Source organism: Pteropus vampyrus, unplaced genomic scaffold (assembly GCF_000151845.1).
Source record: "Pteropus vampyrus isolate Shadow unplaced genomic scaffold, Pvam_2.0 Scaffold1, whole genome shotgun sequence".
Lineage (NCBI taxonomy): Eukaryota > Metazoa > Chordata > Mammalia > Chiroptera > Pteropodidae > Pteropus > Pteropus vampyrus.
In genome coordinates, this window is record NW_011888782.1 from 1,440,845 (window position 1) to 1,465,747 (window position 24,903).

General features: G+C 33.4%; 2 protein-coding genes across 2 annotated transcripts in view; one reads left to right on the forward strand and one right to left on the reverse strand.

Annotated features, from left to right (window-relative positions):
• Positions 1–24,903, forward strand: part of ACAD11 (acyl-CoA dehydrogenase family member 11) — a 66,219-nt gene that overhangs the window by 23,140 nt on the left and 18,176 nt on the right. The window contains exons 10-13 of the mRNA XM_011367213.2: positions 3,621–3,698; positions 4,386–4,524; positions 8,404–8,511; positions 9,963–10,061. Of these exons, the coding sequence (XP_011365515.1) occupies positions 3,621–3,698; positions 4,386–4,524; positions 8,404–8,511; positions 9,963–10,061 (424 nt within the window). The remainder of the gene's footprint in view (positions 1–3,620; positions 3,699–4,385; positions 4,525–8,403; positions 8,512–9,962; positions 10,062–24,903) is intronic.
• On the reverse strand, positions 10,517–15,622 carry ACKR4 (atypical chemokine receptor 4). Its single transcript, XM_011366064.2, has 2 exons — positions 14,742–15,622; positions 10,517–12,267 (listed from the first exon to the last, which is right to left on the reverse strand). Exon 2 carries the CDS (start codon positions 12,256–12,258, stop codon positions 11,206–11,208), a length of 1,053 nt encoding a protein of 350 aa, XP_011364366.1. The 5' UTR covers positions 12,259–12,267; positions 14,742–15,622; the 3' UTR covers positions 10,517–11,205.

Below are 24,903 nucleotides of genomic sequence, written 5' to 3' on the forward strand. Positions count from 1 at the left end.
TTTAAAAATGGAATAAATTGGTAATAGCACAAAAACAAGAGATATATACATCAGAGATTGGAAAGAGAATGGAAATTGGATTTGGAAGAAGGTGGACTAGATCATACCAAAGAATAAACTTTCACAGAGGAAGCCACATCCCACATCTAAAAAGAATTTTGAAAGGAAGGCTGTAGCACAGATGGTAACCTTTTTTCTTCTTTTTGTGAAAAGAAGTGTTAGTGTTGAGAGCAAGAGAAAGATGTTTAACTGAAGAACTAATCTATAGCTATAGCTAGGCTGCTTGGGGTTGGTCTCTAACACCTCCTAGGTAGTAGTGGTGTTTGCTGTAGACACAAGGCTGCAACAGTACTCTAAAAAAAGCAAATGATCTGTTTCAAAGAAGCCTGGGCTTCAGCATGAGGGTTAGTGCTCTAGAGTAGAGTCTTGAGTTCTTGTTTGTTTGTTTGTTTTTTTCTGGTGGAGGTTGGGTGTAGACCTCAGCTTGCCTATCAACTTGCCTGATTCCTAACTGCTCACCCTAAAATGAAGCTTGTTTGCTGACATGCTAGTGCTTGCAACAAGCCCATTTTTCAAAGGAGAGGCTATAATTAGCAGAAGAAACTAAGTAGCCTTGCTCTTTCATTCATAAATATGAACAGGCAATCAAGGGAAACATGCAGCATAGAAGAGAAGTAACACAAGTTGGGTTGTGATACATCTGCTGAATTTAATATCCTGCAACTATTAAAATATTTACAAAGAATTTGGAATAAAGGAAAATATGACAAGTAAAAAAGCAGTCTATACCTTTAAAGGGAAGATTGTCAATATTTTGTATGGCAAGGAAAGCCTCAACCATTTTGTCTTTGTAGATCTTTCAAATCTGGATTATATGCACATCTAATAATGTAGCTTTTTCTTTCTTTAAAAACGTACCAACATCTGTAAAAATGTTTTATCCTGTAGAATGATTCTGAACAATACTAATCCCTATCTGTGAACGTACACATATGAAATGATATTTGGAGAAAATTAATTACCTTTTTCAGAATGGAAAGGGGACAGCCTATAAAATTCTATCAAATATTATAACTAATTTTACAAAAAATAAAAGTTATGTCTGAAAAGCAAGACTGTATTACATAATACACCATCATTTTAATAGTACATAAATTTAACTAGTAAGACTCTTAATTATTTTTTCTTAATACTTTTACACATCTTCCCAATTTTCTATAACAGGAAAAAATAGGTTTCATTTAAACTATTCCAATGACCTTTTCAAAGTCCTTGGATATCATAAACTTAGAACACAAGAAGCCATTATCTATGAAAATCTTAAAAGGCAATTCTTATTTAAAATGGATAAGAAGTCCTGAAAATAGCATATAAAATAGGAACTAGCAACATGGCATATTATTGAGAACACACTGTTAACATAACATTAGTCATATTTTCCTACTGAGTCTAATAACGTACTAGGAAAGAACTGTCGCTTCTTTCTAATGAACTTAAGTTTAAAGTGAAAAACATTATGTAGCAAAATTATTTGTAGGCTCAGATTTAAGATTCTGAAACAACATACTCCAAAGCAGTATCTCAATCAGTGAATAAGGAAGTTAGTTGTTAAAGGTAATATTTGGGGAGAATTGATCAGGCATCAAGCATATTTTCTGCTTACTTTTTTTTTTTTTTTTAATTACCAATAAACTCCTTTTAACACTTTAAGAACTAAAGAATGCTTCTTTGTAATGAGATATTTTATTTTAATTCTGATTACTACCATGCCACAAATAGACTTTGCAAATCTCTAAATGGACAGAGTTTAGAACAGGAAGTATTAAATATTACGTTTTTAATTATATAACCACTGGCGTAATTTCTCAGAACCATAGTGTCATAGAGAGGTAGCCAGAGTTTAGGAATTTGTAAATGTATTGCATAATATATTTTTTATCAAAACAATAGCATTGACTATTTTCATGGCAATATGATGAATGGAAATAATAAACAACCGTAAACAGGAAATCTTCCTATTTAACTCACTTCCTGACAGAAATAACCAGTGGTATTCATCCTGTTGCCTTTGAAAGAGCCGTTCTTTGTCTTCTCAAAGTTTTCAGCAATACAGCAATACTCTAGACTAGCCATGCTTCAATAAAAGGAACATTTTAGTATTTTACTTATGTACTGTAAATTGGTGGAACATTTTTAGAAATTAGTTTTGTAATATGGAATTTTGGCAATTTTCATACCCTCTGATCCAGTAATTCTACTAGCCTATGTGTAGAAAAAAATAATAGATACCGAGATACTATGATAGCAAAATACTGGATAATGCCATTATAGAATGCCATTATATTTCCGTTCATTTTTATTCTTTTAGTTGTATAAGTTAGAGATTACTATTATTGTTTTATGTGGCTATTACCCATTACCCATGTGTTTATCTTTATTTATTCTTTCTCATGTTTCTTCTAGGATCAAGTTCCTTTCATGAGAATTTTCTATTAGACTTTTTCTTATTTCATTTTCTGTTTTTGTTTTTTTTTTGCCTGGGAGAGGGAAGTAATGATTCATATCTTTATCTAGCTAGCTAGTTATCTCTATCTCTGTTTCTTTCTTTCTAATACCTTTATTTTCCCCTAATTCTTGAAAGATTGTTTCATTGGATATAGAATTCTAGGTTGACAGTTATTTTCTCTTAGCAATTGAAGATAGTATTCCACTGATTTCTGGCTCCATTCATTGCTCTAGGAAGTCAGCTCTCAGTCTTAACTGTTTATCACTGATCTGCCTCCCCCCACCCTTTCTCCTTTAAGAGCCTCTCTTTTTCTTTGATGTTCTGCAGTTTGACTGTGCTCTGGCTTCATTGTGCTTTCTGAATTTGAGGATTGACATCTTTTATCAGTTCTGAACACTTCTTAGATATAATTTTTCCCCCAACATTCCTTCTCTTCACTCTCTTCTTCTAGGGCTCCAGTTAGACTTACGTGAGAACTCTGTGCTCATCGTGTCCCTTAACTACTCATATTTTCCTTCTGTTGAATTTCTGTGCTTCATTCAAGAAAGGAAAAATTTCTTCATCTGTATCTAATCTTATTTTTCAATCATAATAGAGCAGTGGTTTCCAAATTTGGAGTGTGTCACAATTGCCTAGAGTGCTAGTAAAGAATCGAATACACCTTCTAGAAATGAAAAATACAAAATCTGAAAAAACCCATGAGAACAGGCTTTTTTATTCCTGGCATCTAAGGAATTTCCTTATTTTCCTTCCATTTAGTAAATGCATTACTAAATGTATTTTTTAAATTATTTTTAATATTTTACCTGACATTTTTAATTGTACTACCCTGGGAGGGGGTTTCTATGACCATCTAGTGTCCCATGTTGCTGAAAATGGAACACTGAAAGCTTGGTATAAGATTTTGGAAGTTGTTTATCTAATACTGAGGCAGCATAATTTTGTTAGCAGCAAGCCTCTAGAATTTTTTATACTTCTGGGTCTGGTTTTAGAAATATAGATTTAATAGCAGCTGAAAAAGTTTCTTCACCTAAATACGTTTACTTTGGATATTAAGTTTATGGCATTATTTACTTAGTATTAATTCTACCTAATGAACTTTTTTCTTTTTAAGGAGGTAATTGAGTTCTATGTTCAAAATGAAAATTCAGCAGACAAGTGGAAAAAACCTTTAGTGATTGATAAGCTCAAGGTAAAAAATAAGAAAACATTTAATATTGGAAGATTTATGTGCAGGTGATTTTAGACACCTTAGTTTGTTATTGCTTTTGTTGTTATGTATGTAGAGGATAATTATATCAATAATTTTTTTAAAGAAATTTAAAAATAGAATCTGTAATATACGAATTAGGTTATTTAGTGTTTTGTGTATGATATGTAATGAAGACAGCCTCTTGCAGCTGTGCCAAGAAAAAAATATATAATCAACACTACTTACTACCACCTGTCACTTAATTGAGACTGAAGTCAAGGCAGGTCATTTGTCTCAGATGGGCTTAATCCACATTTTCATGTTTTCAAATCCTAACAGCAACATGTGTTAGAAATTGAAATGCACTAAATTGTATATTTGGCATAATTATGCTCAAATGTGGGAGATTCTGTAATAGCTATGATTCAACAACAAGTACTCAAGCAAATTTAGTTTTTCAGCCAAATCTAAGGAAGCTTTGAGGAAAAGTCATTTCTTTAACAGTTAAGAAACTGCTAATTTTTGATGAATTAGTTATTACTTGTCTTTGCACACTAGGATACAATAAAATAACTGCATAAGCGTTTTTAAATTTCAAAAGACAAAAATACCAGTATCTTTTTAAAAATAAACTATTTTAGGTCATGGTAAATTATGATCACTCTGGCATATTCATCATCTTGACAGGAAATGGCCAAAGTGGAGGGCCTCTGGAACTTGTTTTTGCCAGCTGTAAGCGGTCTCAACCAGGTGGACTATGCCGTGATTGCTGAAGAAATAGGAAAATGCCTTTTTGCTCCAGATGTCTTTAACTGCCAAGCACCAGGTTACCACATTATTTAAAAACAGATGTTCTTGGATATTTTGAGCAGTGTTTAAAATTTCTCTATTTTATGATAAGGAAGTTTTTTCTACATAAAGTCATTAATTTATAAATGTGTCAATAATTTTACTTTTCAGTTACTTTGATTTAAATATTTAAAAAGTGGATCTAATGTTTTCAGTGGATTACTCTTTTGTTAAACATCATTACATTAAGAGTACTAGTGAATAAAAGCTGCCACCTAAAGGACTGGCAGTATACTGTCCTCATGGATCTGATATTCTAATGAGGGAGACAAAATAAATAATAAATATAGGAAATAAGTAAATAATGTAGTAAGTCTGAAGAGGAAAGTGCTTTGGTGGGGGGAAACTACAGCACCATAGGGGAGTTCTGGAATACTGAGGGACAAGAAATATGGATTACAATTTAAAATAAAATGATTGAGCTCAGCCTCATTTAGAAAATGACATTTCATAAACACTTTAAAAAGGTGGGAGAGTTAGCTATGCTGGTGTCTGGGGAAGAGTTTTCATAGCAGAGGGAACAGAAAATGCACTGGTCCTAAGGCGATAGTGTGATTGGTGTATTTTAGGAAGAGCTAAGGAGACCAATATGGCTGGCAGAATAGTAGAAGATATCAGAGAGGAAAGCACCTTGTATGTTGGGCTTTATAGGGAGGATAAGGGCTTATTACAGTGAAACGGGAAGCCATTGGGAATTTAAGCAGAGGAGTGATGAGATGTAACTTCAGTTTTTAAAGGATCACTTTGGCTGCTATGTTGAGAATTAACAAAAGAAGGGAAAGAGGGAATCAGGAAACTGTTATAATAATTCTGGGGAGAGATGATGGTGATTTGTTCTAGGATACTAGCAGCAGAAGGGGTGAGAAGTGGAAAGATTCTAAATATATTTTGAAGTCAAAGCCAAGAGGATTTCCTGATTGGATATGAGATATAAATGGGGGAGTCAACGATTGGAAGAATGAGAGATGGAGGCCAAATTTTCTTTAAAAAAGTAATGTGGAAGGGACAAATATGAGATGTAGTCTATAGAAGGTGTTTTCAAACCTGGATTTTCAGAAGAACTACCTAAGTAACTTCAAAAAAATTTAAAAATCAAAATTCATAGACTCCATCCTGGAGATTCTGATTCAGTAGATTGAGGGTAGACCCTAGGAATGTCTTCTGTATTTTTTTTTTTTTTTTGCCAAGTTACTCTGGCTATTTTAATGCTGCCAATCAAGAGCTAGCATTCGATTTGTAGTAGAAGGATGATGATATGATATCCTATAGTGTTCCTGAACAAGGTAGGCCTCGGTGTTTCCTTTTGTGCTTACTATATGGCCCTGGTGCTAAAGCTGTCACAAAAAGAGTTCATGAAGGGTAGAACTATCAGAAAGAGGTATATTGGATATCTGAGAGAAAACACTATCTGGATGCCTAGGGAAGTATTTCCTCACTGGACTTTGACTCTCATTTCTTTGGAACCATTGAGACACTTCATAGACTTCTGATGATGGTCGAACTTGGCCCTGATGCTGTTTTCCCTCTTCGAAACACTAATTTATCAAATTACCATGCTACGACATTTTAATCTAATAATGAGGCTATTGCAAAAGTAAGTAAGTATGGAGTTTCTAAAGATTTCATCTCACTTGTGTGAAGCTATTATATCATGCTATGTAGGTAGCATAATTTTATAGAAAGAGAACTGGTAGTTTTTTGTTTAAAACTTTTTTATTGCTACTTATACTAAGAAATATATTTTATATTGTGATTCAGTCTATAGCATATGTAGTTGTGTGTGTTCATTGATGGACGGATGGAGGTTTGGGACAGGGAGAGAGAGGTACTTATATATTCCTTAAAAAAGTCTTCATAAAACAATAGTTTCCCTTACTACGTGCAATGCATTCAGATATTTTCCACTGAGTCTAATCTAACATATTCTCTTTTGATTTATCTTATATTTTAGAGATTGCTAGCCATATTCCAATAATTTCATGACACACTAATGATTCATAATATGAAAAATAATGCTGTAGAAGACCTTCTTTGCAGATGTAGCTCTGCTGCTATTTTTCCATTTGACCTGTAAACTCACTTTTCACTAGGTGGTGATGGACTTTTTTTCATATTAAAATTTTACATGTCTATTGGTTGTACTGTCTAAATGATATCATCAAACTGCTGAAATTTTTAAATTGGCCAGAGAAATACATTTTCTTCGATTGATGTATGATTAACAACTCTCCTCAGCAAACAAAATGTGTAAAACCATAAGTAAGTAGAAAACTAGGCATTTTCTTGTTGTAGTGGAAATATCTTCATGAAGGCCTTACTGGCATTGTGTTTTGGAACATTTATAAAGCAGGTAAAGAATGGTATATAAATGATGTCAATTAAATACTTTGGAAGGCTTTTTTAAATATAAAATATGAATTTCTACTCAAGCTGCCCAAATTATAATAGTTATAAAAGATTATGGGAAACATACATTATCTTCCAATTTGTCTTTTATGTTTTTTGCCCTTCAATTATATTGAAATGTTGAAAATAGCAATTTTAATTCTAAAGCTATTACTGAAAAATTTGGAGACCTTTGGGATGATTCAGGGGAAAAAATTGTAGAAATAATTTATCTAGGCTCTTTTTCCCAACCCATAAATGATAGCTTTGTTTTGCCATTTTCTCAGAATAAACTGGTAATTTTTGGAAAATTTTATTCAGTATTTACCTCACGTGAACTAGAACAAGAAACACTGAATTTAAAACCAGCAAATAAAACAATGAGTTTCATTAATTTCGGGACTCATTTTCTCCTTCAATCAAAAAGAATTTTAAGCTCGTGTTAATCTACTAGAAATTTGGTGCATTTTAATGTAACTTTGACTCTGTTAGGAGTATCTGAACAGAGTACAAACATATTTTGAGAGACTTAGACTTAATTTTCATAGGCATTTCAGTGACTATCTTTAAAGTCATTTTAAGAGGTGATACTGAAATATTTTTCCTCAAAATTGTATATATAAGTAATCAATATTCAAGAAAAAGATTTTAGATGGTATTTTTAGAAATTCGATAGGACTGAAAATCAGAGAAAGGCATTCTTTTTTACCCAAGAGTGATACTACAGTGTTATCATGACTGAACAATACCCTCTGAGGGTTGGAGAGGGTCTTCGAAGTTATCTACTGTCATTTTTCTACCCAGGGCAGGAATTCTGTGTTTAGCATTCTTGAAATATGACCTAGTAATTTTCTAGATGGTATGGGGTATACAAAAGTAAGAGCAATGTTAGAGGCAGAGACAGTAATTACTATGTGAGTTCAGAGGAAGGAGATATTTTTGACTGGTTAATTGGAGATTCTTCACAGTGGTGGTAGCTCAGAAGCAAGAATTTACTTAGGAATAACCAGTAGAATTTCACTTGAGAGAAAGCCTAGCTCAAGCAATCATGTTGAAGTTAGAAAGCACAAGGATATGTTTGAGGAACCGGAGTCTCAGTAGAATAATGTTAATTGTTTTCCAGGAGCATTGCAATCACTCTTAGCAGAACATATTTGCAAGTCAGCAAAGTTTAAGCCAGTAAATTGTTTTCCTCAGTCCTAATTGAATTAGGTCTCATTAGAGCCATGCTTCTTTGGGATGAAGTGTACAAGCATCTGTGATTCAGAACAAGTTGAATAAATATGCACTGAATGCCATGTACTTGTAACTATTTATGGCATACCTGCATTATAAATTATATTTACTATTTACTTCAAAATATTTTTATTAGCAAACATTTGCTTTAAAAAGATGCATGTCTATATTTACTACATGAAGTTAATATTGGTAAATTTTTAAATTTGAAAGAAATGCTTTTTATTATGTATAGACTCTGGGAACATGGAGTTGCTCGACCTATATGGAAGTGAAAAGCAGAAGCAGCAGTGGCTTGAGCCTCTTCTTCAAGGGAGCATTGCCTCCTGCTTCTGTATGTCAGGTAAAAGCAAATCACTGTTTTCCCCTGTGCAATCAGGCATCCTAGACTTATTATGGATGAGCTGAAGAAATGTGGGATGTTGTTCTGTGTTTCTGGCAAAATTGTCCATGGCCAGAAATGTGAATATGTTTGTTTTGAGCTCAGCTTTAAATTTTGGCATTTTTAAATGTGCAGAATAAAATTGCCCTCCCTTTTGAGAGGACACCAGATGATATTTCCTGGTAGCATACTTTAGGCATTAGCTGCAGGGTAAACCTAGTTTCATAATCTTTTGAGTTGCATTTCTAAAATTACCGTCTATGGCTATTTATGATCTTTTTTGCCTTTATGTATGAAATATTCATCTTTGTGATAATTTTATATTGATACTTATACTTAACTCTACATAAACCCAGAAAAATAGAACTTTCACTAATACTGGTCATAGTGCTCGCTTCGGCAGCACATATACTAAAAACTAATACTGGTCACAAAGCTCAAAGAGTAATCATATGGGGAAATAAAAATAGGTTTGGTACCTTTCGTACATAGGAAACAATAATTAAGAACTCTTCGAAGGACAAAGCCATCATTTCATAATTGAGTTAAGAATTAAACTATATTTCACTTGTCCATAGTTTTGGCCAGATTTTATCTTCTGTAACACTGCATATATTTATAATAGCAAAACTGATCTCCATTTAAATCAGTTAGAGGCATTTATTGAACACCTACAGTATGATGCATTATCTACAAAGCACTAATTTGAGGTTACAAAATAAGTACACAACTCCTTTTCTAAAGGGGCTGAGTCTCTAGTTTAGAAAAAGAACACATAAAATATCTGAAGGACCCATTTAAAAGAGTAGCATATTAACAAGTGCAGATTACTATGCATAATAGAGCTAGCCTATAAATTCTGAAATGCCATGCACTAAAGCAGTTGTGTAAGGCTGTCCTATGGAAAACTTTCTAAAGACATTATGTGTTGAGCAGGCTTTATAGAATACAAAATAAATAAATCTGTGAAAGCATCCCTAATGGAATTTGCAAGGCGCAATTAGAAATTATTTAAGATAGTAAACTGTATGATGGGGAAATCTGGCCTGCAGATATTTAGTACAGATTTCATTATGGAAAGAATAATATTTTCAATCTACTTTTGATGACTGGAGAAAGGATTGAGTTGTATTCCAAGTTATGTATCAATGAAGAAGCCAAGAACACAATTCAGATTGCTGATCCCCAGGGTTCTAAATAGTTCATTCATTCATTCTTTTAATGCACATTTATTGAATACTTACTATGTGTAGGTTATGGGAGAATCAGAGTGGAATGGGGGAAGGACAGGAAGATGAAAAAGACAAAGACGCTTTCTCTGTCCTCAAAGAGGTCACATTTCTTTAAATAAGTCTCTTTTATAAACTGATGGTATCTGCCTTCCTGTAAATTCTGCCTTTGCTTATTTATAGAGCCCAATGTAGCGTCTAGTGATGCCACAAATATTGAATGTAGCATCCAACGAGATGGAGATAGCTATGTGATTAACGGCAAGAAATGGTGGATTTCTGGTGAGTATTCAAATTGATCCTTTGTGCTAGATGCTGTGCTAGAATAATATGACACATAGTTCTTTATTTCATGATCATAGTTCTTTAAATTCTGCCTTTGAAAGCATTTTTAAATTTAGAAATAGTTGATAAAAAGAAAAGTGATTTTAAAACATGTCTTGATCAGGTGATGTCTATTTAAAGAGCAGAAAATGTCTTTTACAGTTTTTGATAGATAAAATTCATATTAGTGCCCAATATTTTTGACCACTGTAATTTCCATCAGAATTAAATTTTAATAGGGACATATTACGTAGACTATAATCATTTACATATAGTTGTTTTTAAAGAGAGAAACTATACATGTTATTAAAAATAATTTATTGTGGTACATATTTTTATTGCTTAAAAATACAAGTATTTAAGTGAAAAATAAAAATCTGTATACATAGAAAAATACATTACTTAGTCAGCCCTCAGTAATAGACTTGCATAAATGGATGAACCCTTTAGAAAGTTATAAAAATTAGAACCTAGATAAATATAATTATCTGAGGATTGCTTCTAGAGTATACATGATAAATCTAACAGGATAACCAGCATATTACTAAAGAAAGTTGACACATGGAAGCAAATTATGCATTTAGAAATTTTCCAGGAATGGATTAAAAGGATTAGAAAAGCTTTTTATGTATTTTTTGTTTTTGTTAATTATTATTCTTTCTGTAGTTTTATTAACTCACAAATTTGAGACAGGTAAAGAAAAATAGCTTACATTTTGTTCTATAGTTATTCAAGTACTAAAATTATGCAGGGAAATCATTCTTATATTAAAATTTAGATAATTTAAAATAATTATAAATGCCCCTTTAATATTTATTAATGTTCTAGATAGCCTAACTTATAAAATAGTGTTTTTATGACTTATGCCTGTTACTACTGTTTTCCAATATTGTTCATTTTAATTTTCATATTTTACGCATTGATTATTTTGTTTCCTCTTCTTCTTGGCTTCATCCTATGTCCTTCCTTTCCCCAACCTCTTCTTTGGTATAAGTTGCCACCTCAGTGTTTGAGATTTGAGTTTCAGAATAATGCAGATGTTGTATCTGAGGAAGAAGCATCATTCATGTGTATCGAAGCAAGACACAGGGCAGTTTGATATTTAAATGCTGAATGTACTGGTTGGGTCTGTAGGAACTTCGGAATCTAAAGGAATCTCCACCACACTTTGTCTTTGTCTTCTCCAGGACCCATATTTTTTGGCAACTTTCATAATGTAGTTTTTAAAAGAGGATCCCATAAAAACATACAGGATTGGGTTGAGGCAGCTGTGAAAGAGTGCGATGCTCTCTGTGATTTGGATGGCAACATCCATGCGTTTGCTCATGTCACAGTCGGTGATCAGGGAGTAGATAATGTCTATGGCTTGGCAGAACTTGACAATGTTGTAAGGCAGTTGAGTGACAATGAAAACTATAACCACTGTAAGCAGAACTTTGAGAGGTCGAGATTTTTTAATGTTTGGCATCTTTATGAGAGTCCTTGCTGTGATAAAGTAGCAGACTCCCATAATAAGAAAGGGTATCACAAATCCGATGCAGATTTCCAGCATTTGAATCGAGGCTTTCATTGATGTTCTTAGGTGGTATGGAAAGATGGGAATGCACCTAGCCTTGTGATTTACTGTATAAAAAACAAGCTGAGGTATACTCAGCAAGATGGCAGCCATCCAGACACAGAAACAGATGAGCCGGCATGGTTTTTCCACTCCTAAATGACTCGGAGCTTTAGTTACTGCCCAATATCTATCTATGCTGATACAAGCCAGAAACTGCATTCCAGAGACAAAGTTGACTGTGTACAAGGCTGAAGTGACTTTGCACATGATTTTCCCTAAAACCCAGCCATGAACTGCATTAATTGCCCAAAAAGGCAGAGTGAATAGAAGGAGTAAATCTGCCACTGCCAAATTCAGGATGTACACATCCGTTTTGGTTCTCTGTTTCTTGTAGTAGGCATAAATTGCCACTACTATGGAGTTGCCTGCAAGTCCAATGATGAAAGCTATTGTGAAGAAGGCAGGCAGGAAAACTTTTGCAAATTTTCTGACCTCTTCTTTTATACAGATCACTTCATATTGACTATAGTCATGAGTGCCATTTATTTCATTTTCCTCATAATAGTAATCTGTTGACTGGTTGTGTTCCAAAGCCATGTCTGCAACCTAAATGGCAAAAAGAATACAGGATATTCATTTTAATTTTGCTTAAAAGAAAATACTTTTTATCTAGCATATGTTTTGTTCTTTTACCAGAGAATAGATTGTTGCAATAACATACAGGAGACTGAATCTGCCACTCTTTGAAACCCTTTAATTGGAAGCCACATTGGAGTATATCCCCAAGACTAGTTTTGCATCCTCTGTTTTTCCAAGTCTGTAATGCAGGAGCTAGGATTTACACAGGGAAGCTAAAAATAATACCCTGGGGGATTTTCTTAATCATTAAGCAACAAATAATAGTAGTGGCTTTTTTTTTTTAGTAGTGGCTTTTTTTAAACATAGTTTTTAAAATATGAAAATTTAGTCAGATTTCAACAAAAAGGAGTCAAAATATTATAATTCTTACATATACAAATTTGTAATTCTGATATAGTATATTGATAGAAATAAAACGTTTTAATTACTTAAATTTACTTTTGTTATTTACTTATAAATTTATTTTAAAATAAATAAATTGTCTCAGCATTTGTACTTAATTTCATTGGTTGGCCTTTATGAAATAATCTTTTCTAGTTAGCTTATCTCAAAAACTTGTCACTGCATGCTTAATTGGTGCTACCATTTGGTAGTACCATCATTCCAACAGTCACCTAAGCCTTAAGCCAGCACCATCCTTGACTTCTCCCTTACCTTCACCTCTGATTTCCAGTCAGCCCCTAAATTCTGATTTTACCTTCCAAATAGGTCTTGAACCTGTCTCCTCCTTTTAATCTGCTCTTTGATACATCTGTACAATTAAACCATCATTGTTTCTTACCTAGTCTACTGCAATATCTTCCTAACTGGTATCCTACTATTCTTATTTCTCCTTACCACCTCCTTGTCAAACCCATTTTTCTGATTGCTATCAGAGTGCTGTATCTCTAAAATGCCAATCTGCCACTCCCCTGCTTAGCTCCTCACCTGAAAGACACATCTCTTCATGTGAAAGATATAATCCAAGATCCTTAGCATGATACCCATGGCTCCTACATAATGGGGTCCTACCTATAGTTCCTACCACATATCTCTACGATGGACCCCACACCATAGATAGTAATTGTACTGATTTGCCAGCAGTTTGTTGGCACACACCATGGTGTAGCACATGTCTATATTATTACTCATTCTGTTCCTTTATCTGATATACTATGTCCTGCCCTTCCCTCGAAGGGCCAATTCCTACTCAGGTAACTTGGATGTCGCCTCCCCAGAAGACTTTCCTGATCCAAAAGATATATATCCATACCTCTCAGAGAACTGACCCTATCCTATGAAAAAGATGAAAAGACTACCTTCTTCCTCGATGCTCTAAGTTCCCTAAGAGTATGACCTGTTTGATTTATGTTTGTAATTAATACTTTAATGAACGTTTGGCATACACTAGTTGCTCTGTTAATATCTCTCAAAGGTTTTACCAGCAGGTGTAAAGTTGTTACTTTCCTGTCTTCATCATTAAGTTATTTTACTCTATTATCTATTAATATCCTGTAGTAGTAAGATCAGCTTACACAGAATTCATGAGTTTTAAAATGTATTTAATTATGACTTTCAGTGTTTTTATTATAGTGCTGAGTTTTGTTCTCCTTTTTCCTTAGCCTTTCTGTCTCTTTTTGGTTATTTTTTATCCTTGGAAGAATCTCAAATATTCTTATAAAATTATTAATGAAAATATTTTCAAAATAGAGCGCCAACTATGGTACATTTTTAAAAGAATATTTTTACACTTGGTAACCCTTTTTGAATGAGTAAAAAGTAAAGACGGTCCCTTGAGGAAAGATACCACATAAAAGAACTACTCTCATTATTTAAAAACAGGTGCCAACAATTTTAAATGACTACTTTTATCTTTAAGATTATTTGAAACATTTCAATCCAGAAGATTACTCCGGAAATGATTTTCACTTTCTTATGCATTAATTATTAACACAATATGAACTTTGTTCTTCCCTTCTCTTTTATCACAGAAATCTTGAACCATATAATAAGAAATAATATAAAGTATTAAGGAAGGATATTTTAAAAATTAGTTTTACTAAAAATGTGCATAATTAAGAGCAGAAATGGAAAATATTTGCAGAAATGATCTTCTGGCAGATACATAGAAACACATTTAGATGTCTTTATAATTTTTACAAGAACAAAAAAATAGTATTTGTAAAACAAAGCAAAAAATGGTTTCACAAAACCAATTTTCTCATTAAAATTTCATAGTCAAGTAATGGTATTAAAATAATATATTTTCTTCTGGCTACATTCAGAATTTTGTTTTAAGGTGAAAGTATATAGCTGTTTTTAAATAGCTCTTTTTTGCACATGTAAACATTTAGAATTTTATGCATCAAGACTCCCTCTATATAAGTAAATATAGAGAGTCCTTTCGCTTAAAAAAAATATTATATCCCAGTCAGAATGAGAGAAGAATGAAAAAAACCAACCTGTTTCAGTGAGCAGAGGGCAGCAGTCTTGAGCGCAGAGTAAGATCAAGTGACCTCTCTAACTCAGGCTACTTTTGTTTTCGTTTTATACCCCGCCTTTGTCTTACACCCAAGAGGGCTTTCCTGAAATTTAATCTTGTGAGCACTTGATCTTTATTTCATGTATAACCATTCTGTGAAATCAAATCCAAGTTCTTAAGTGTCTTAGGATACAAACCTAAAAAAATTCCATCTTGTTTCAGTAACTACAGACTTTCCAAGTTTCCACTCAGTCGAAGGCAATCAGAAAGCGCCTGTTGCTGAGGAACTGACTGCCTAACCGAAAAAATCCACTGAGAGCAACAAGGCAGCCAGCCAACAAGCACTTGTAGGTAGCAGCTAGAGAAATATTCTCTAACATTATTTTGTCTAGGAAAGAAAACAAACATTTTATCCCAGAAAGTTATCTTTTTGAAGAGTAAATTATCAAAGCCTAAATTCTAAGTAATCATTAGGCATATACCTCACTTAATTTTTTAATGCCACATTAATATTTTACTTACTATTAGACTCCTCCCCCACTTCACTGTATTCCTCTATCCTTGATCCCAGAGAATCTTCTCCCCATGAATTTAAATTCTCCTGCCTTCTTGTAACCTTTTTTTCAAAGACCAGCATCTGTTCCTATGTCTGAGTAGGTTGTTTATTCTTCTTGCATTTCCAAACAAATGAAAATTAAAGAGAAATTTATGTAGATTTAGCCCTTGTGGTTTATTTGAACTTTACTCTTCCTCACATTTGCATAACATTTCCCTTATTTATTATATGTTCATGTAAGGGTAGGCTCAGTATCCACCTGCAGAAGTTATTTGAGACCCCTGTTGTCTTTTTCTCCAAGCAACTGATCCAACTCATTGATCACAGAAGAGGCTCTAGGGCCTTTATCTTCCATCATCTTCCCACAGTACATATCTGAAGGTGCAGCCAGATTCTCTCTTATCTGCTACTCTTCCAGAAAGAGTCATTTGTATGCAGCTAAACCAGTTCACCAAGCTGGTTTAGTGTGCCTGGATTGGTGGTGTTTGTCATTTTCCACTGTGTAAATGGTTCCACCATGGTCAATTTCAAGATACCAATGTGAAGTTACTGAAAGCAAAACTCCTAAGAGGCAAGGACAATCACCTCTCCTGCACAGGCTCTAGCATACTTCTCCCAAAATAGACATCTCTTGTACTTACCGTGACTGATCATCAATTTCTTGCTGCCTTCTGAAGGACACTGCTTTTAATATTATCCCTATTCCTGCCCTCTCTAGAATACCTGGTCCTTCCCCTTTTCTTACCTCTTTTTCTTCTTGATCCGATATATATTGGGGCAGGAGGAAATGAAGGAGCATCCTTCCACTAAATTCTTAGAGTGGTCTACAAAATCCCACAAAGTCTGTCTCCATCCCTCATTGCCTCTAACCTTTTCTCATACTACTTGCCCCTTTGTTCACTTGTTCTGCCACACCAGCCTCCCTGCTGTTTTGGAATGTACTAGGCACATTTCCTTCTTAGGGCTTTCGTACTGGCTCTTCTATCTGCTGGAAGGTGCTTCCTCCTAATATTTGCAAGCCTCACTCCCTCATCTATTTCAAGTCTTTGTCCAGTTACCACCTTGCCACTGAAGCAGTCCCTGACTTCCCTATTTAAAATACCCTTCCCCTGCCTATACTCCCAATCCACCTTACCCATAGCACTTATCATGTACTAATGTATCATATCATTTCTATTATGTTTGCTGTCTATTGCCTCTTGCCCTGTAATAAACTGTTTCATCAGAGAAGGTGCTTTTGTTTACTTTGTTCACTGATATATCCCAAGTGCTTAAAATATTTTGAATTAATAAATAACCTACTTTTCCTTCTGATTATTATCCCATTTTACTTGCCCTTGATGTTATACTTTTTAAAAAACTTTTTATTTTTCAATTAGAGTTGATATTCAATATTATATTAGTTTCAGGGATACACCATAGTGGTTAGACATTTACAAAACTTACGAGGTCATTCCCCTGATAAGTCTAGTACCCACCTGACACCATACATAGTTATTATAATATTATTGACTACATTCCCTATGCTGTACTTTATATCCCGTGACTGTTTTGTAACTGCAAATTTGTATTTCTTAATCCCTTCACCTTTTTCACCCAGCCCCCCAATCCTTTACTATCTAGCAACCATAAATGTGTTCTTTATGACTCTGTTTTGTTATTCATTTATTTATTTATTATAAATAAATGTATATAGGTCTAGAGGTTACCTGTATAGTGAGACCATATGGTATTTATCTTTCTCTGTCTTATTTCCCTTAGCATAATACTGTCTAGGTCCATCCATGTTGTTGGAAATGGTAAGATTTCATTCTTGTGTGTGGCCGAGTAATCTATTATACATACATACCACATCTTCTCCGTTCATCTATGGATAGACACTTAGGTTGCTTCTACATCTTGGCTATTGTAAATAATGTTGCAGTGAACATAGGGATGCATTATCTTTCCTAATTAGTGTTTTGGGTTTCTTCAGATAAATACTCAGAAGTGGGATTGCTGGATCATGTGGTAGTTCTTTTTAAAATTTTTGAGGAAATTCCATACTGTTTTCTATAGTAGTGGCACCAATGTGCAATTTCGCCTAAAGTGCATGAGGGTTCCCTTTTCTTCACATCCTCACCAACACTTGTTTGTTGATTTATTGATGATAGCCATTTTGACAGGTGTGAATGATAATCTCATTGTGGTTTTGTCATTTCTCATTTCTCTGATGATTAGTGATGTTTAGAATCTTTTCAAATGTCTATTGGTCATCTGTATGTCCTCTTTGGAGAAATGTCTGTTCAAGCCCTCTGCCCACTTTTTAATCAGATTGTTTCTGTTTTAGGTGTTAAGTTGTGTGAGTTCTTTATGTATATTGAATATTAGCCTTTTATTGGATATATCATTGGTGACTATCACCTGTCAAAGAGTTTACTGCTTATGTTTCCTTTGAGGAGTTTTATGGTTTCAGGACTTACATTTAAGTCTTTAAAACATTTTGAATTTGTTCTTATATGTAGTGTAAGAAGTGACCTAGTTTTATTTTTTGTATGTATCTGTCCAGTTTTCCCAACACCATTTATGGAAGACACTATCTTTACCTAATGGTATATTCTTGTCTCCTTTGTCATAGATTAATTGACCATAGGGGCATGAGTTTATTTCTGGACTCTATTCTGTTCTGTTGATCTCTGTATCTATTTTTATGCCAGTACCATGCTGTTTTGGTTACTATAGCCTTGTAGTATAGTTTGATGTCAAGTAGCGTGATATGTCCAATGTTGTTCTTTCTCAAGATTGCTTCGGCTATATGGGATCTTTTGTGGTTCATATAAATTTTAGGATTATTTGCTCTAGTTCTGTGAAAAATGCCATTGGTATTTTGACACGGATTATATTGAATCTGTAGATTACTTTGGGTAGTATGGACATTTTAATGATGTTGATTCTTCCTATCCATGAGCACAGTATAGCCTTCCATTTATTTGTGTCTTCTTTGATTTCTTTCTTCAATGTCTTATAGTTTTCCAGGTCTTTTACCTCCTTGGTTAAATTTATTCCTATGTGTTTTATTGTTTTTGATGAAATTTTAAATGGTATTGTTTTCTTAATTTTAACTCTTTAGGACAGTTCATTATTGGTGTGTAAAAATGCAACCAACTTCTGAATATTAATTTTGTATCCTGCTACTTTACTGAATTCATTTATGAGTTCTTTTTGGTGCAATCTTTAGGGTTCTCAATATATAGTATCATATTATCTGCAAATAATGACAGTTTTACTTCCTCCTTTCCAAGTTGGATGCCTTTTAGTTGTTTTTCTTGTTTGAATGCTGTGGGTAGGATTTCCAATACTATATTTAATAAAAGTAGTAAAAGTGGACATCCTTGTCTTGTTCTTGATGTTAAGAAAAAGCTTTCAGCTTTTCACCACTGAGTATATTATCTGTGGATGTGCCATATATGATCTTTATTATGTTTTTTAGGTTTTTTTCTTATAATTGATTTCTAATTTTATACTATTATGAGCAATGAAGATGCTTGATATAATTTCAGTGTTCATAATTTATCGAGCCTTGTTTTATAACCTAACATGTGTTCTATCCTGGAAAATGTTCCTTATGCCCTTGAGAAGAATGTGCTTTGGAGTGAAGTTTTCCAAAAATAGAAATTAAATCCATCTGTGTCATTTTAGGCTGCTGTTTCCTTTTTGATTTTTTGTCTGGATGATCTATCCATTGATGTCAATGGGGTGTCAAAGTCCCCTTCTATGACTGTATTACTGTCAGTCTCTCTCTTTATGTACATTAACATTTGCTTTATATATTTAGGTGCTCTTACATTGGGTGCATAAATGTTTACAAATGTTATATCCTCTTGTTGAATTGATCTCTTTATCATTATGAAATGTCCTTCTTTGTCTCTTGGTATAGCCTTTGTTTTAAATTCTCTTTTGTCTGGTATCAGCATTGCTACACCAGCATAGTGTTTAGACATTTATATAGCTTACAAAGTGATCAGCCTTAGTTGTAATTTTGATGTGGTCATGGAAGGAGACGAGCAATAGCATTTACCTACTCAGCCATCTTGATCAGTAGTAGATGCTATATTTCTTCAATGAATAGTCTAACTACAGCCTCCATAGTTAACAATTACATAATCTCTTTCATTTATCTATATGGTATGTATATTCATTACTGATTTGTGGGCCTTTGCTCTTGCTATCACTCCTATCTAGAATACTCATCCCATTTCACTTTAGCTCCCTAACTCCTACTTAGGATTCAGATTCAGTCTGACCTTAAGGTTACTTAATCCTTAACCTTTCTAGATTAGATCAGATATATATACTCTTTACTCTGATAATACTATGTCATTCTGTTGTTACTACTTATTAAAATACTCTTTCTTCTATAGCAATCTTATATTCTGCTGTATCCTTAGCATTTAGCTATGTGCCTTACTCATAGGAACAGCATACTAAATAAAAATTAAATACATGAACGAAAGAATGAATCATTCAATCGATCAGTTAGTGTTTAAGTAACTTTCCCTCCACAGATTTGTAAGTTTAGCAATGGAGCTGAAATTTTGGATCCAGATATTCAATCATAGACTACTTCCACTTTATCATACTATCTCTTATACATCTTAGCTTTTATTGTGGATTATCATAATTTGCCTTACCAATCAAGTAATATAGGACTTTTAGAATGTTTCCAATGTATTGCTATTATAATGATGTTATGGAGAGCATATTTGTAGATATTGTGGGAAACTGAACTTAATCAAATCTTATTGATAAAATGTTGAAGAATGTGACTATGTATAACTATCCCCCCCGCCTTTTTTTTTTGCACAAAAGATAGCTTTCTTACTCTTTACACTGTAGAATAATTCTAAAGTTCTTTCAGATAAGTGCATCAAAATCTTCCTTAAGCTGTTTGGAAGAGTTCCATTATATGGACATACCACCATATATTTAAATAGTCTCCTATTGAATGATACTGGTTTATGCCCAATTCTTTGCAAATACAAATAATGCTACTGCAATGAATAATCTTGTGCATCTGTCGTTTCATTCAGAAATAGCTAAATCCCAGAAGTCGAATTGATGGATCAAAGAATAAATGAATCTGTAATTTTGATGGATATTGCCAAATTGTACACCATAAGGATGGTATTACTTGTACTCCCACCAATAATGTATAGAAGTATCTATTTCCCTAGAACCTTGACAATAGAATATGTTGACTACCATGTTGCTTTCTAAGTGACTTATAACAGATTCAGTACTCTTCCCCTGCCCTTGCCAGCCACATATGAAATATTTTCCCCAAATTGTTTTTTTAATGTATAATAGTTTTATATAGACAAACCAATTGAACTTTTTCTTATGATTTCATTTATCATTTTTAAGGTTTAAAATTTCTTTCCTATCCAGAGACTTCTTAAATATTAAATTATCTTCTAGTTTTTTTTTTATGGTTTATTTAAATGTAAAAAAAAATTTCAGTTCTGATCTATTTGGAATTGATTTTGATCCAACCATATCCTGTAACAACAGAAACAGTAACAGCAGCATGTAACATTCATTGAATACTTATTAGATATAAACCTTACTAGAGGTAGAGTAAATGAATTTCAATGGGTCAGTTTAGTGGAGTTTTTTTAACCGTATGCTTATATGATAAACATTAATTTAACAAGTGGAAATTTCATTATAAAATGGTACTTAACTCATAATGGTTTTTGATTCTAATTTGAATTAAAGCTATCTATTAGTTTTAAAGCTAAGACCAAATTAAGTTTAAGTATTTCACCTCAGATAGTCAATATTGGTAGAAGATATAGCCTTGAGACTTTATGGATGCCTAACTGTTCTTCGTATTATGTAATTGTGTACATCATTTTATTGTTATAGACTGCATCTATACTCAACGGTCATGTTTTTTCTCCACCTGTCATCTTTCCTTGTGTTACAGAATGATTTTGTGTGATAGCCATGTGGTTTGTAAGAGCCTAAGAAATTAAAATTCATCAGCAAATATCAGGAAGATGTCATTTTCAGCCTGACTTAATCCTGACTCATGAACAGTCTTGAAATACCACAGAGTCTAGATGAAAAACAAAATTATTTTATCTATGCCATCTGTTTTCATTCATGAAGGCCTGTGATACAACAGATATATTTAAATGCTTACTGATCTATTCAGATTTCCTCTAATATATTTCATTTATGACATTTGGTATCCTGTTCATTAACTAAAATAATATAAAAGAGCAAAAACTCTCTTTAGAAGAAAGACATTTCAGCTGCTGTACCTGCCAAATTCTGCTTGTAGCTAAGATGAGATGATATATTTGTGAGGGATTTTTTCCATTTTCTGAAATATCAAGGTTAAATCAAAACATTTCAAAATGTATAACCTAAGCACTCACCCTTCCTCTACTTAATGACCTCAGAAGGAGAGCCAATTTAGAAGTTTTATTTTTTTTTTAATCTGAATAGTTTTCCATATTAGATTGAGCAAGAGAGAATCAAATAATTTATTTGCCTTTTTTTTTAGGTTTTTTTTTTTTCAAAATTACCTGATATTTGAAATCTATTAGGCATTTACATAAAACTGTGGCAACACATTTTCATGACAGAAAGAGCAAAGCAAGAAAGGCTACTGGGAAATATTAAAGAAAAAAATATATTCTGCATATTAGAAAAATAGGGCTTTCGACTAGAGCCTAAGGGAATTGTAGAGAAGATTTTACTTTTGAAGGATTCAGCTTCTGGTTATCTAGGATTAAGAGCCATGAAACCTTAAAAGATTTATCCAAAATGTTCTTGATTACCAGGATAGAAATTGAGAAAGAAAAGGATCTCCAATGAAGATGAACCCCAAATCATGCCATTATGTCCTAATCTAATTTTCAGAAGTATGCACACCAAAGAGACAGTTATATGAGGCAAGTGGTCTGACCCTTCAGCCTGTGGGCCTCAAGGTTTCCCACAACTAAAACCTCAAAAACCCCAACTAGAAAAATATTCAATTGAAAAATTAAAAGTGAGCCTCTCTAGAAAAAAGTCATTTTCTATAATTTCTAACCAAGAACCAAAGCATGATTGCATATTATTGCACTGCTATGACCAATAAAGAGTGAAAAACAATTTCCCCAGTCCAGCATTTTCAGATAAGAAATTTCAGATAAGCTCTATGATGACATGAAAGTATTATTATCTGCCATTTTAATCATCCTAGTGCTCTTTGGGTCAGAACTGATTGAAACATAGATTCTGTTAAATTTGAAAGAATCCAAATTACAAGCATTGTTTTTTTTTAAAACAATTGCATTTTAATCTTAACTGTATTTTACTTTACATGTATAATTTACAAGACAGAATAATTGAGGGGATTAGAATTTTAAGCTCTTGGTTTTATGGGTTTTAAAATTTTAGAGCTTCTAAGATTTCCAGTTCTTATATGGTCATATTTTGAGGTGATCATTACATTTCTAAAACTTCTACAGACACTAATGATAGGTACATGAATATATAAGAAACTATCACACCAAGTAAGTGAAGAATGGGTAAAGAGAAGCCCTCTGAGGGAGTTCCACTTCTGGTGTGGGGGAATTAGCACCTAAGATCAGCCTTCTCACAGATAACAACTAAAAAGCTACAAAAAAAAGGAACCGCCTAAAAACTCTTGGGAGTGACCAAAAGCAGGCTGATTTTGGAGTCGAAATTGGAAGACGATGTAGGCACGAGGTGAGTTTTCATTTTTAGACTTTGGTTTGAGGACACACTGTGGCATGAGAAAGCTGAAGCTTCTCTAGAAAACTCTGGTTTTTATGGTCTAAGAAACCAGAAGACAGTGTCTGGGGCAGCCATTGCTGCTGGAAAATGAGGGAATAGGGTGGATAGTCCAAAAAAGAAGAAAGCCAGAAAAGGGGAGCTCCAGGTTTTATGTGTAAACTTTGCCCAAGTTTCTGGCTGACTCCTGAATCAGTCATGCACAGGGCAGACTCCAAGCACTTTGCAGCTAAGTAAAAAGAACTAAACTGAAATTTGATCTCCCACCCTCCTGTATTGAGACAGATTCTACACTTGGACTCTACCTAAGTTAATTGCCCAATAAAACAAAAACATCAATGCCCTTGGGAGACACATAACAGATCCAGAGTCTTCAAAACAAAAAAACATCAAAATCTCTAAAATACAATCTGAAATTACTCATCAAATGAAGAACCAGGAAAACATTACCAGTTTTCAAAGGGGAAAGTCCAATTCCCAAATGACTCAGATATAGGAATTATCAGACAAGGACTTAAAGCAGCAATTATAAATTTGCTCAGTGAAGTTAAAAAAAGAAAAAGAAAATATCAGAAGAGAAATATAAAACAAAAAAACAATTTAAAATGTTAGAACTAAAAAGTAAAATATCTGAAAAAAAATCACAGAATGGGCTTAATGATATAATGCAGATGGCAGGGGTAGAGTTAATGAAATTGAAGATAAAGAAGTAGGAATTATCCAATTTGAAGAAAAGATGGAAAGAAATTAAAAGAGTCTTAGGAAGCTGTGAGAGAATATCAGAAAGTCTAAAATATGTGTAATTGGAGTTTCAGATGAAGAGAAAGGGGAGAGGTTGCCATTTAAAAGAAGAACATCCAGATAATAGAATGTTATTCAGTGCTCAAAAGAAATGATCTACCAAATCATGAAAAATCATAGAGGAAACAAATACATATTATTATATGAAAAGGCTGTGATTCTAACCATATGATAATCTAGAAAAGGCAAAACTATGGAGACAATAAGAAGATTGGTGGTTACCAGGGGTTGGGGGTGAGAGAGATGTATAGGTGGAGCACAGAGGATGTTTAGGGAAGTATGGTGATGGATACGTGTCACCTATTTGTCTAAACCCATAGAATGTACAACATCAAGGATGAACCGTAAGACAAACTATGAACTTTGGGTGATTATGAAGTGTCAGTGTAGGTTCATTAATTGTAACAAATGTACCACTCTAGAGGGGGATGTTGATAAAGGGAGAGGCTGTGCATGGGTGGGAGCAGGTGGTAGATGGGAAATCTCTGTACCTTCCTCTCAATTTTGCTGTGGACCCAAAACTGCTCTAAAATAAAGTATACACATATACACACATGTTATAGAAATTCTAAAACTGCCTTTTATTGGTTGAAATAAGTATGCTTAACATGAATTAAGGGCCTTTGTTGTCTAATGTCAATACATATACTAGAATAGCTTTTCTTATGCTTTATGTATTAAATCCATGCCATATTGTAGTTGGTTTTATATTTGGATCATGTTTCACTTGTACATTTAAAAATTATTTTCTTGGAGTTTCCAATTGTCATTTTTCTTTCATTGCATTATTTGCTTTTATCATATTTTATCTCCTCCCCCTTACACATACACACATACCTCTAAATTATACCTGTAATTTCTTTCTTTTCTGGAGACCTCTCTCTTAGAGTCTTTAGTCTGATACAAGTCTAATCCTCATTACTTTTTAAGTGACTTGTTTTTCCTCTTTGAAACCCCTTAGGATTTTCCCTTTATTGTTGATGTTTTAAAGTGT